Source organism: Crocodylus siamensis, chromosome 2 (genome assembly GCF_052110815.1).
Source record: "Crocodylus siamensis isolate JL-2025a chromosome 2, ASM5211081v1, whole genome shotgun sequence".
Classification (NCBI taxonomy): Eukaryota; Metazoa; Chordata; order Crocodylia; family Crocodylidae; genus Crocodylus; species Crocodylus siamensis.
The window spans coordinates 272001908-272015936 of NC_143396.1; the positions used below are offsets into that span (position 1 = coordinate 272001908).

A 14029-nucleotide genomic window follows, 5' to 3' on the forward strand; every position below is an offset into this window, starting at 1 on the left:
TTCTCCCTCACCCCCAGATGGCTAGATCAGAGCCAGGTTGCCACTAGCCCCACACTGCAGTCAGATCAGGCCGCTCACACCCAATCTGGCACACCAGCTAGATCCAGCCTGTGGACAAACTGGGCACTGCACAGCCATCCCGTAGGGCAAAAAGATTTAGTATCACTGCTCTATGTTGTTCTTTTGCCACATCTGATGATGTGAACTCAAATTCACAAACATTTGTGCCACATCTATGGCGTATATATATATTTCTATATATATATATATGGCACAAGCTTTTGTGAATTTGAGTTCACACTATCAGATGCTGCAAAAGGATAGCATTATATATGTGTATATATCTATGTATATGTGTCTACATGTATACACAAATGTTTCTTATATACACATACGCCTGTATGTGTGTACACACGTATATATAGACATGTGCGTGCATATGTGCGCATGTGTGCACTATAACACATTTAGCATGCACACATACACAAGCTTGTACTATATATATCTTATTTAGTTAGTCTATAAGGTGCATATCTACCCTGCCTTGAGTGCCTTCAGACTAACACACCTAACCACCTCAAACTTATACATGCATAGAATACACTTCAGATTCCAAATCACCAACCAAATATGTAAAGCAAGTAGTATTTTGAAGCAAGAATAACTGAAAGATGCTGTACAGTAGTGTTGGAGTGATGTTGTAGCCATGACAATCCAGAAATTATACAAGGGGAAAGGATTTTTGTGGATGATATCTTTTATTGGACCAACTGTATGGTTGTGATGCATTTGAAAGCTTGTCCAACTTCAAGGCATTTCTTCAAATGTGAGGGGCTGAGGCTTCTTCACTCAGGCATAATGAAAAGTACTTTGCATTCAAAAGATTGAATAACTTCACTCTAGGTGCAGACAGAAATCACATTTGCCATGCAATCAGCCCCTTGAAAGTGCTCTACACCCATGCCCAAACAGAAGAGCACAGTTGCGGAGCACTCCAATCATATGACTAATGAACCTCCATTATAAGAGGCCTCAAATGAAGGCACTCCAAAGCAGAGCGCCTTCATTAATTTCTGTCTGCTCTGGCAACTGGGCTGAAGCAACTCAGCCCCATCCCCAGTGCTCTCTCAGGATAGAAGGGGGAGAATACAGGTAAGGGAAGTCCATTCTGGGTTTGCCACCATGCTGGAGGGAGGGGCAGTGGGGGGGCCTCCAATCCACCTGCCCCCCCACTCTTCCACTCCAGCACAACTAGGCAAACCCCAGAATGGACCTCCCCCTCCCATCCTGAGACAGCACTGGAGCTGGAGCTGGAGCTGGAGCTGGAGCAGGGGGAAGAAGCTGCAGACTCATAGTGTCTCTCACTGGATAGGCTCTAAATTGGAGCTTGATTGCCTACTCTCCCAACCCAACAGCTAACATCTTTTGGGCTGGAAGGGATGGTCTAACTCATGGTGCTTTCTATAAACTGGCAAAGTTTGGTGATGACACCAAATTATGCGGGAGTGTGGCCACACACAAAGATAAGCAGGCTCACAGAGGTGGGCAGACTTCAACCTGATGTCATTTAATACAGAGAAATGGCAGGTGCTCCATCTGAACACACTTACAGGCTCGGCAGTGCTATCCTTGTAAACATCACAACTGAATGAGACCTGGGTGTCATGACTGACAATAATATGAACTTGAGCCACCAATGCAATGTCATAGCTGGCAGAGCTAACCAGATGCTGGCATACATCTACCAAGGCATCTTGAGCAAGGCAAGGATGTCATCCTCCCTCTCTACTCAGCCTTGGTGAGACAGCAGCTAGAGTTCTGCATTTCAGTTCTGGGCACCGCACATCAGGAAGGAAGTGAAAAAGCTCGAGAGAGTCCAAAGGAGGGCCACGTGCACTAGTAGAGGCCTAGAGACCAGATCATACAAGGAGAGGCTGAAAGACTTGGGAGTATTCAGTCTGGTGAAGAAAAGACTTGGAGGGGACTTGGTGGTAGCCTATAAATACATCAGGGCCTGGGGGAGCAACTATTCACCAAGGCCCCCAGGGGAGGACCAAAAATAATGGTCACAAACTGACTGAAGATGGCTTCAGGCTAGACATATGGAAGAACTTCTTTACAAGTCAAGTGCTGAGAGTTTGGAACAAGCTTCCCCCTCCCCCTACCCCGCACTGAGGTGGTCACCCACCCTGACTTGGGTCATCTGATCCAGCAGTCTTTCTTGCCCCAGTGCAGGGGGACTGGACCTGATGATCTGTAAAGGTCCCTTCCAGCCCCTAACAACCATGAAACTATAAGACCAGGGAGCTGCACTTCTGTCTGGTCCACTGGAAGCTATCACCCACAAAAATCCTTGTCTCCGAGAGACATTATGTTACTGTTTTCTTACCTGTGTTCCAATCTCCGATCTCCAAGCATGAGTGGAAACTGCTAGTATCACCTAAAATGCAACATTTCCTTGACTGGTTCTCACTACTCAAGTCATCTACTCTTGCAAGAGAGATCCCAGTTCCTGAACTTGAAAGCTAATAAGTGTTATAAATGATCCCCCAAGATAAGGATCACTTATTTGCCTTTCACCTCCTATTCAAGAGGGCTTTACAAAATCATGTATTTTACCATGCTATATTATTCTGAAGCCTTGGATTTTATATGGAATTCAAAACTTGCAATATACCATATTCCATTATTAACATTATTTTCAAAAAATTTGCTTTTGCCACACTGAACACACTACACCAGCATCCACACCTTTAGAGAGACTGACAATTTCCATTTTCAGCATCTGCGCTGTCCTTCCAACAGTTCAGAGTTTGATTTTTGCCTAATTAAAAAAAACTTAGCGTGAAAGTCATCCCTATCTGTAAGGCCAGGATAAGTCATCTGAATCAGTTAAGGAACTTTATTGATGTGTACGTCTTAGCCTTCCACACAGCAAAGAACTTCACCTGTATTGAGTATTCTGGCTTCACTCTAGCTAGCTCTATAATGTCATGCTGCAGGCTCCAGCTGGGAGACATGGGTAAAGGTCACATTCTGGGCACTGGATTCAGCTCCTGGAAGGTAAGTAGGAGGGAGGGGGTGATGGGGGAGGAGGGATTTCCTACTCAAATAATTACTGACAGTTAGGTATGCAGAGTTGCTAGAAGAAAGAGAAGGATCAGAAGGGAGAAAACTTGTCTTCTGCACTGCCTAGGCACAATTTACTAAGAAAGGTTTGCCTTGTAGGACTCACACAGTTAATTTAGGGGGGGGAAAACCACACTTAAGGACAGTAGTATAATACATTAAGTCACTTGCCTATTGCTGTGGCATCACTATCACTTACCAGCAGCAATTTATCTCATAATTGTTTTCCTACTAGCTGATGTTACCTCAGTTTTGACACTGAGCAATCAGCTGTTTGCATCTGGATAATTAAATTTCAGATTTAGTTTGAATTTTTTGCTGATATTCTAAATATAGTGGTTCAGAAATCAGTTAGCTGTAAGCAGCTTTTCCTGTTAGTAAATAGCTTTGATTTGAATATTAAATTTTTGATAAGGCTGAGCTTGGACAAACTGACACATCTTCATTGCCACTGTGGAGTGCAAGTCAGAAATAATTAAGAGTATGTTATTAATACATTCAGATGATTAAAAAATGGAAATTGCCAACATTAGCATCTGAAGCAAAACCCAATGGAGCCCAAAATAGTCAGCACCAATATTAAAAGGCAGCCCCCAATTTCAAAAAAGCTCATAGCTTTATGGATATATTATGTTAGATCTCTCTACCTTAATGAAATTTCTTGGCAAGCAGTTGCGGTCAGCCAGCTAGGAGGGAACAAAAGAATATTATGCACTTTATATCTTAATTTAAAATAATGACATGTTATTGTCATGGAGAACTTTAATCTTTATTACAGATGACTAAAATAGAAGGTTTTTGTATGTAAGCTTTCAATAGATAATGTTAATAATAATATTTGAACTCAAAACCCTTTACAAATCATTGGTGAATTAAAGATTCACAGAACCCCTTGTCAGACAAATAAGCATTCATATTTTAATATATCTTTGTTTTGAATACAGTAACTTCCACATACAAGAGGCCAATAGTGATACCCTTAACTCAATGATTAGTAGTTGTTTCACCCAGTGAATTCAATGGCACAACTGTGCTTGGATACACTACTCTGTAAGCAGAATCTATCCCAGAATTACTTCATTAACTCCAATACATTTAATACTACAGCATTTAGCCATGCAACTCCCTTTGAAACGGATTTAATACACACCCATGTACATACATTGTTCTCAGTAGAGTACTGTTCTCAAACTCAGATCCAAGATGTAATCCCTTAAGAGTGCATGCTCTGGCCGCAAAAAACAGCATTCAAAGATGACAAACAGTGATAGCCATGCATGCTTTGCTACTCCCAGTAGCTAAAATCACTGCCCCTTGCAGCTGATGAAAGTTTTGTGTGATTACCTGCTTCAAGTTTGCCTTTGAACATTTTACAGGCCAATATTATGCTTCTTAAATATCCATATCAAAACCATGCATTCTATAACTGCATTTTTAAACATGAATAAATACAAGCCAAACCTCATTTCTTCCACACCAATAGTACTGGAGTACAGTTTCACCACATAAAGTTAACTAGTAACTAAATTAAGTTTCACCAATTAAAAGTTATTGCTACAAATCATGCTTCAAAGCACAGGCAGGCAATGCCCAGCGAAGCACATATAACTCCGCACACATGAAGAGTCTTATTAGCTTCAACAGGACTTCACCTGCATGCTGGAAGTCACAGCAAATAGTTGTGCATGTACTGGGACCCAAGCGTTTGTTTGCTAATATAAAAAGGAACGTCTCAAAAATACTGTAGTTTAGGGATGAAACTAAAGAATCCTCTGTTTAAATAAAAGAATTTTTGCTGCTTCACGAATTGCTTTACAAATGTGTGATCAATTTCATTATCCCTATTTTACAGTTAGAGAAACTGAGGCAGAGAGTGCGGAAATGACTTGTGCAAAGATATTCAGCAGATAAGTGGTACAGCCAGGACTAGATTCCATGCTACAGTTCTATGAGCCTTGCACAAGGCTAATGATCCAGGCATTAAACTGCTGGCAGGGCGCAGGTTAATACCACTGGTGATTCACCAAAAACTCTTAACTTATCTTCTCTGGTTTAAAACAATAGAGGGGACCCTTGAGAGAAAACATCACAGAAGGCTGGGATGTTTCAAAGCCCATCTCAAGTTGCATGCAAATGTGTATGTACGTGCATATGCATGCACATATGCATCTAGGTTTTTACAATACAGCTGGATCCTGGCCTTACTGGCACAAAAGCAAATCAGGAACAGGATCACTAATGTGAATAATAATAAAGCTGGTGTAGGAAAAGAACAGCGTGTGTAGACTTCAGAGCCTACATCTTGGCTTTGGCTTCCACAGTGAGATGTTCATGTACTATTTGAAGAGGGAAAGCAGCAGAGATGTCATTCAGCTGAAGTGGTGAACTGGAGTTTTTAGTTGACAGAGAAGAGAGAATGCTGTGGGGAAGGTTTAAATGAATAGCAAAATACTGCTAATAAGAGGTTTGGCAGAAAATTTCAGCATGTAAAACTACTATTGTAAAAAAATATATATATCAGCATCTCCATGGGGCATAGGCAATAAAACAGTAGCAGTAACAATACCCGGTCTTCTGTGGAAACTGAGACAGGGAGCAGATTTACTACATCATTAATATTCAAGGATGTCTGTCTTTTTTTCCCCTTTTTTTAAATGAGAAGAGAAAGATCAGACCAGTAACTCATGCAAGGCTCACATAATCGTCTCAAACCATAATACAGTATATAATTTTAATCACAGAACTGGCAGTCTTTGCCCATGGCTGGAAACAGCTGAGGCTATGGTAGGAGCTCCCTCAGCAGAATACACAAAAGTGGAGTTGTTTTCATTGCCATTTAGTGACCAGTCTATGGCTCATGAGCAATGAATTTGGGAATCTCAGGGCAGTAGAGGCTGGCCATAATATGTTAGCAAGCAACGTAATCAGCCATTTTACCCAGTAACGGAGAAGCAGACAACAGAATAAACACTGGGATGAACCCTCCCCACTCTGTTAGCCACTTTGCTGCAGTTTAATGGAAAAGCCCTCTTGTAGAAGGGAACCACCTAGTAGCATAAATTCAACCACGTATGGCAGGAGTCAACAAGCTCAGTCAAACCCAAGCTCCAACCTAGTGGTGGTTTCCAGAAAAAAAAAGCAGATAAAGCAGAGGTGGGGGTACGCACCTAACAGCATGCTGAGTTTCTGCTGCCATAAATTAGAACAACATCTTAGCTGCCCCATAATGACAGCTAAGTTGGCTCAAATCCCTGATGGCTCTGAAACCTAAAGGACCTGATTCTTTTCTTACATCAGTTGTACAATTACTGATATCAATGGGACTATACAAGGACTTAAACTATTCTCTGAAGTGGAAATTGAAAGGACAGAAAGAAATACCTAAATTAATGCCTACGTGGTGATGTTTTATGAGACATTTTGAACAATTTTTTTTTTAAATTCCCAACAAATTTTTAGAGTTTATTTTTTGTTTTATAAAAAGTAATTGAAACATGAACAATTATCCATTTCTGAAAACAAGTTTGGATAATAATGCTTAGATTTTGGTTTGCTGCTTTTCTTGCTCTCTCTCCCCCCAACCCAGTATCCAGGTGCTTAAGGAACAAAGCATGGTTAGTGGTAGATTAATTGCCCTCGGTGTGGGATGTGCCATATTCCTTGTCCTCCTTGAGGACAGAAATAGTCTTCACTTGCACAAAGCTGGTGGCCATGTTGATAACAGTGGAGAGAATGAGGACTTTCTGGAGTGGAGGCATGAACCATTTCTGCAGACAGCATACCAAAGAATAACAGAGGACTGTGAAGGAGAAACTGATGAAGAAGTAAGGTACCTGGCAGTTGTGATTTCAGAAGACAAAAGAGAACCACAGAATCTCTCACACACACAGAAACATGCAATCACTGTCAGAAATTCAGTATAGGTGGTGTTGCTCAGAGTGTTTCAAGATAAATGAATGGGTAGAAGAGATGAGAAGCAGGCCCTACTAATACCGAGAGAGGAACTAGCAGATGGCAGAAGTCACACAGCTCTAGGAATAAGGGTTCTACAATCACCACACCCAAAGGAGAAGGATGATGATAGTGGTGACAAGGGACTCCCTCCTGAGTGAAATGGAAGCACCTATTTGTAGCCTAGATCTAGAATCCATTGGAGACACGCTACATGCCCCTTAGCTTACATTCAGGACATGCTGGAGAGTTTGCCATGACTCACCAAGCCCTTGGTCCTCTACCCCTTCCTACTCATCTACATGGTTACTAATGATGCTGCCAGAAGTGACCCCAAGCAGTTTAAAGGATGCTATGAGGCTCTGGAGAGTGGATTTCCAGGAGCCTGGGGTACTGGTCTTATTCTCATGGGCTTCTCTCTTTACCAGGGAGACTAATTAGGCATCACTGCATTCTAAAAGCAAAGAAAGGTGCAATTGGTGACGGTGATGCCAGCAGGAAGGCTTTGGTTTCTTCGATAATGGGTTGATGTTCCACAGAAAAGGACTGAAATCCAATTCAGAGGGTGGGAAGAGCATGTTTGGACATCAACTCGATAACCTGGTGATGAGTGCCTTAACCTAGGAGTATGGCAATGGAAAGAAAAAAAAAAAACCCCACACATTGGCCAACAAACATTTAGGATCAAGAGATGAAGACCAGGAGAAGGGAATTAACTCTGAAGAAGGGCTAAAATAAGTACAAGAGGAAAAACAGAAGGGCTGTCCACAAAGGCATCTTCAATGCCTACGTAAGAGAATAAGGAGTACTGTAAAAATACAGAATGGACTGGAAAACAGTCTGTTAAGATAATTATCATCTAAAATAGTTTTACAGAACTTGGTGGAGATAATTCTCTATGACTGGAATATAAACACTGAGATCAGTAGCTTGTTCCAGATGGATAGATATGGAAAGAAAGACGACAATGCACTACTAATTAAGAATGTATAGACTTGCTCCAAAGTTCAAGATGAAGAGAAATATTTTTTTTTCCATAATTGATTTTTTTCGTCCACTCCGCACTGTTCTCCCATGCCACAGTGGGCAAGAGTAAGGGAACAATAACAGAACAAGTTCCCAACAGAAGTTATAAAAGCTCCTTCACTGCAGGTTTTCAAGGTAAGGATGAATATATCCTGTTTATTTGGGATGCTTTTGGAGTAAAGCATTCCATCTATACAGAGTACAATGGAATACCATATCCTGTATCTGTGCAAAGTGTTGGACTAGATGACATCTAATATCTTTCTTATGATTTTATGAGGTCAGGATCAAGAGAAACTGCCTTCCTGCTACGCGGATAAAGAATTTCAGCATTGAAGGATGATCCATCTGATACCCTAGAAAATGAAAATACTTTCAAGCCCGCAAAAATAAACAAAGGATCTTTTTCAGATTTTTTTAAAATCTCAAATCTGTCAAAATTTATCCTGAATTTGCATTTCAACGTGTAGGCAACATTATTTAGAACCATCTCTCAAACCTATCTTTGGCTTTTCTCTGTATCATTCTTCAAATGCTTTTCAGCCTCTAACACTGACAGTCTGTATATTTGCACCTGTTTACTAATTATAAAATATTACTTCATAGCCTTCCTTGCTGTGATTAACTGGCCTTTTCTAAACTCTGTCCCCATAAAACAGATAAAAGTGCAGCTGATAACATTTTTAATAATGTTGGTTAAGCACAGGATATGACTAATCCTGTGTTAACAGCTGGACATTAAACTAAGCCTTACTAAACAGTCTTCTTGATGTCCCATAGAAAAAGTAAATGGACTACGGGACAGCTTTATGCATCTCTCCTTATCTTGCTACCTTCCCCAGCGAGACACATAGGGACAACTCTAAGCTTGTACTCATGAATCTTGTAGGAAATCACAGAACTGGGTTAAAAATCACATGTTTTGTCTCTTGGTTTCAGAAATCATTACATTTAAATAATATTGCTCATATTTATCAAGCCTTTTTCTGCAACCATTAGGGCTACAAACTCTCTTTGTACGTGAAACCTGAGATGCTTACATTGTAACTGATTCATCAGGTTGTTGTTGTTAAAAATAAAATTGCCAATAAATAGTGCAAGACTTAGAATAAAAAAAAAGTCACAGGAGTTGGCAGCATTGCACATTCCCACCAACTGCACTCATCACGGACCTGATAACCTAGGCAACTCGTCTTTTATATCCAATGTGAAGAAGCCCATCACTGTAAGAAGTAGTAAACAAGTACAAGGGCAGCAGTCCAAGGTCCTGATTCAGAATCTACTCAAATCTATAAAATGACTCCCACTGGATTAATGGACTTTGCCAGTCCAACATCTCCTAGAGCAGTGGTCTCCAAATTTTTTTGATCGCGCACCCCTACCAGTAAAAAAAAATTTTGAACACGCACCCCCCAATATATGTATATTTATATAAATAGAAATAGAAGTGCTAATATTTTCTTCCCGCACTCCAATGGATTGTCTTTCGCACCCCACTTTGGAGACCACTGTCCTAGAGAACAGAGTTTTTTTCTGAACTCAAATTTGCAACATCCCTATGCTGCTTTTAGCAAACCATGCATTATGCAAGAACATTTTCTTCAATATATATGTGTTGATCATTTTATTTTTAATTTCAAGTCTTTTGGTGGGGTTCTAATAGATAATTTATTAGGTATATCAATAGATGGGCGTCTCAGATAAGCGAAGAAAGAGCAGAAAAGAAACACTGATACAGATACTGGTATTCATTACATTTTTATGCTACGTTATCAGGAAGTACCATACAATCACTGCTGATCCTGCAGCATGTGCACAAGAGGCATTTGTGCATGTAATGTGTGTAATTAAGATGGTTAAGTGAAAACTGCACAGTCCAGAGAAAGAATGTCCTATGAAAATCTAGTCCTTTATGAATCATGCCCACACTGCAAGGGCCTGCTCCAAAGCCTATGAAGTCCATGGGAGTCTTATCATAGACTTCAAGGGAACATTTGGACAAGGCCCAAAATCATTAAGGAAAAAAATATAATTAATCAAAAGCCTATGTGCATAGTTAACAAGCAGCTAAAATTTTCAAACAGTGCTGGAAAAATTGGTAATACAATAATTTAGGGCATGTTCTCCCTGGTATTTTTATTTAAAATGATTCTGAATTTAAATAAGCAGCCAAACATATGGGAAGCATTCAAATCTGACTAGCACTCTGTTCCAAAAAATCAAATTTCCCTTGTGATATCTTAAATTAAAGTAATGACAACAATCCCCACACACACACATGCAAACAGAAGAGGCCTTTAGGGAAATAAGACAGGTTTGTAATTTTTCCATTTGTGGAATACACACACACACACACACACACAAGTAATTGCCACACAACCAAACTAACAAGCTGAGTTTGAAAGGAAAGCCCAAATGTTAACAGCTGATATGAGCTCTACAAGCTGAGAGGCAAAGGCACAAGAGGGAGTCATTAATGGCAGATTTGACACAGAAGTGGCCTATATTTAAAAAAACAGGAAAAAAATTGCAATCCACTTTTCAGAGCCTGGCACTTGCTAGTAAATCTCTTATCCTTTTTTACGCCCCCCATCTTCAAGAAAGAGACCAACTCCTTCACCAGGCCATGTTTATTTCCCATTCCATCATCACTCTGATAGTTCTTGTCGTTTCTTAAGTCTAAGGCCCGGTTTCTTTATTTTCAGACAAATGTTTTGGAAAATTCCAGTCAAGTAATGTACATCTGTAAATGACAAAATTGACTAGAAAAGATCAAGCCACTCATCACATCTCCTCATTGAAAGCCTAGTCCAAGAACCTAACTTCAATTTTGTTTATAATATTTGCAAGTATTATTACAAATCCTGTTATCCATATAGCTGCTACTTTAAAAAAAATACAATATCTTGAAAATAAGAACAAGCCCAATATTTCAAAAGACTAAAGACTGTATATTCTAAGACAGATTTCTAGAGAAGTGGTCCAAATTGCAACTGGTATTGATGCTGCTCTGACCGGGGACACTGACTGAGGGTGTGGATGGAGACAACCAGTACACTGTACAGTATTCAAAGGAGAAGACAACCTTATAGTGCATCTGTTTTATCTGTCCAATCCTGACTTGAAGTAAGCAAAGCTAATACTTAATAATAATTTAGCTAATTTAATTCAGGGATCAATTACTGCAGTTAGCTTTTACTTACTACAGGATACGAATGGATAGCAAAACATTTGCATTAGATCAGCTAATACGCAATCCTGTGAATTCTACCTCCCCTCCCTCCCCACTACACCCATACATTGTGAGTGTATGTTTGCCTCCATCTTGAGGGATACTTCAGTATTTCTGGCATTTAAAAAAAAATACTATCATTTTCTATGACCCATAAGGTTGACAAGACTCTCCTCCTCCAGTCCCAAAAAGGGCCTCTATACTTGATGAAAGCTGTATCATTAATGATCCCACTGTCAGTACTCCAGTTAGTTTGTGGCCTTGTTGCTTAGCTTGAAATGGCTGTTAAAACTGGCCTTCTCCAAGAAGAGGTGTGCAATATATTCATGGCCCCTTGTGCAAAGAATCCTTTTGGTGTGACAGTTCTGAAAGAGAAGAGCCAGTCCAAGCCCAACAGAGACTATAGACCACATGAGGTCTTGACAATCAACCCATGATATATAAGTTCTGGCTGTGGGGAGTGGGAGCAGAGTCATCATCGCTGAGGACCATGAAACTATACATTGTAACAGGGGTGTAGGTTGTGGCTGTGATCCTCTAAAGACATAGGCACCAAGGTTCTTTGGGTGAATATGATATCTTCTATTAGACCAACATAAATAGTGGGGAAAAAATTTAAGCAAGCTTTTGGGTTTAAAAACCCTTTGTCAGGCTGAGGAAGTTTCTGTAGTAGGTGTGTGCTCTTCCTGGGCCCTGCCTATGCCCAGGTTTTTCCTGGGAAGAGCGCACACCAACTGCAGAAACTTCCTCAGCCTGACAAAGGGTTTTTAAACCCAAAAGCTTGCTTAAATTTTTTTTCCCCACTATTTAAGTTGGTCTAATAAAAGATATCAGATTCACCCAAAGAACCTTGTCTGCATACATTTTAACATACATTTAAAGAGTTTCTAGCCTTTCCACTTGTGCAGAGAGGCTTGGAAAACATGCATGAACTATGACTGAAGATCTGTCACTGTTATTATTCCTAAAATTCAAGGGGATACCTTGAATATCACAACAGCTACTCCAACCTAACCTTTCAGACCCATAAAACTTGAGTATGGATCTCTTTATTTTTGGGGGAGGGAAAGGTTGAGGACCAACTCTGGTTGTTGGGACAGTCCGAGATGGGTTCAAGGCAGCCATCTGGACACCTGCAGCTCAGCTGAACAAGCTGTAATCACAGCTTTGGCTGTAAAGGATAAATCTGAATAGCAAGGAAGGTGATACAGGAGATGCCATAGGTCTTGCTTTATTAAGGAATTCAGCACTCAAGAGTTAGACACTGCTACTTCCAGCATCACCAAGACTAGCCCTGAAAAGGAGCTGCAAATTCCAGTAAGTGGAGACAATGTAGGAAGGACATAATATGTGGAGATCATGAATGAAGAGGGAAATGAGAGGAGAATGGAAAGCTTCTTCATGTTCCTTCACCCTCCTCAGCCATGGTCCAGAGAATGGGAGCTTTCAGCCCTTCTCCAAATGGGGGAGAGGTTGGGGAAGTCTTCCTATGAATCTGTTTAGAAGAGCCATCAGAATAAGAAAAGCTTGTATCCTGCCACACCTGTCTCAGTGTTAATATATACAGCATGAATAGCAAACTTAAGGCTGGAATGCAAATCATCAGTCCCAATGGGGCAGTGCTCTTTTTTCTTATGTGTTCACAGATGGCAGATTTGTCAGAAAGCAGCATGAGCCACATGGAGAAGCCTTAGATTAACTTAACTTTGTCTGAAGTGACAAAAGGTATTCAGCATGTTAAGTAACTGGTCAAATAACAAATCTTTGTCAAGAAGCACCAGCTGATAAATGGACCCTATATCAAAGACTACTGTAGTATAAATCTTTTTATAAACCTTGTAATATCATTTGTAGCACCAGCAGCCAAAGTTTCTCTAGCTGAAGCAGTATTTTGGTCCTATGTTTAGCATCTGGCAAGAAGCCAGGAAGACTTCCTTAACCACTCTTCAATTCATCTGTTAATCCCTTGAAGCATAGGCCCTGTTTGTTACTTAGGCTGTCAAGTTTCATCATTCCTTCAGTGTCCTGGTGGCAAAGCTTCCTGTCACAAGGAAGAACTACACACTGCTGTGATATCAATATACAAAGAAGGAGGCTTAGATGAGTTAAAACGTGATTTGGATGGGAACAAACAAGTCTGGTGACATCAACAGAGCCTTGACTAAAAGGTACCTGTCAACATTAAAACCAAGACCAAGGCCAAGACTATGCCTGATGAGATTCATTCATAGTCTCTCACCATTAGGGTTACCAAACATCTGGGTTTTCCCAGCCGTGTCCTTTTTGGGTCCTCCCATCTCCATCTATGCTTTTTGTTTTTGTTTTTGTTTTTTTGAAATATCTAGGATTCTGTTCTGCTCAGCAATGAAGTTTTTCGTGGCACTTCCCAGCTTGCCTTAGCAAGGAGCTGGTGGGGTTGAAGAAGCAGGAGAGGGCAATCAGAGGCAAGGGCATCATGTGCATCTGTGTGCGTGCACCAGCAGCTGAAGGCAGGTAAGTCTGTGGGGGGTGGGGGTTGGAGGGTCAGGGCTTGGGGAGTGCATGTGTATGGGGATTTGAGGGGGGCAGGTGCCTGCTGGTGCTGGGGAAACCTGGGCACTGGGGCTGCAGCACAGTGGAGAGGCAAGGGAGATGGCTGCCCCTCCAGTGGTGGGGAGGAGTGAGAAGGGGGGTTCTTCAGGGGTAGCAGGG

The 14029-nt window shown here is 40.9% G+C and overlaps 1 protein-coding gene across 5 annotated transcripts in view; it reads right to left on the minus strand.

The window, feature by feature from the left end:
- The window catches only part of CCDC85C (coiled-coil domain containing 85C), a 185071-nt gene that overhangs the window by 65929 nt on the left and 105113 nt on the right, over positions 1-14029 (minus strand). For 2 of the 5 annotated variants that reach the window (XM_090033996.1, XM_090033993.1), the window contains exon 3: positions 3777-3815. The exons of the other annotated variants lie outside the window; for them this stretch is intronic. In XM_090033996.1, the coding sequence (XP_089890122.1) occupies positions 3777-3815 (39 nt within the window). The remainder of the gene's footprint in view (positions 1-3776; positions 3816-14029) is intronic. 5 annotated transcript variants of the gene reach the window in all.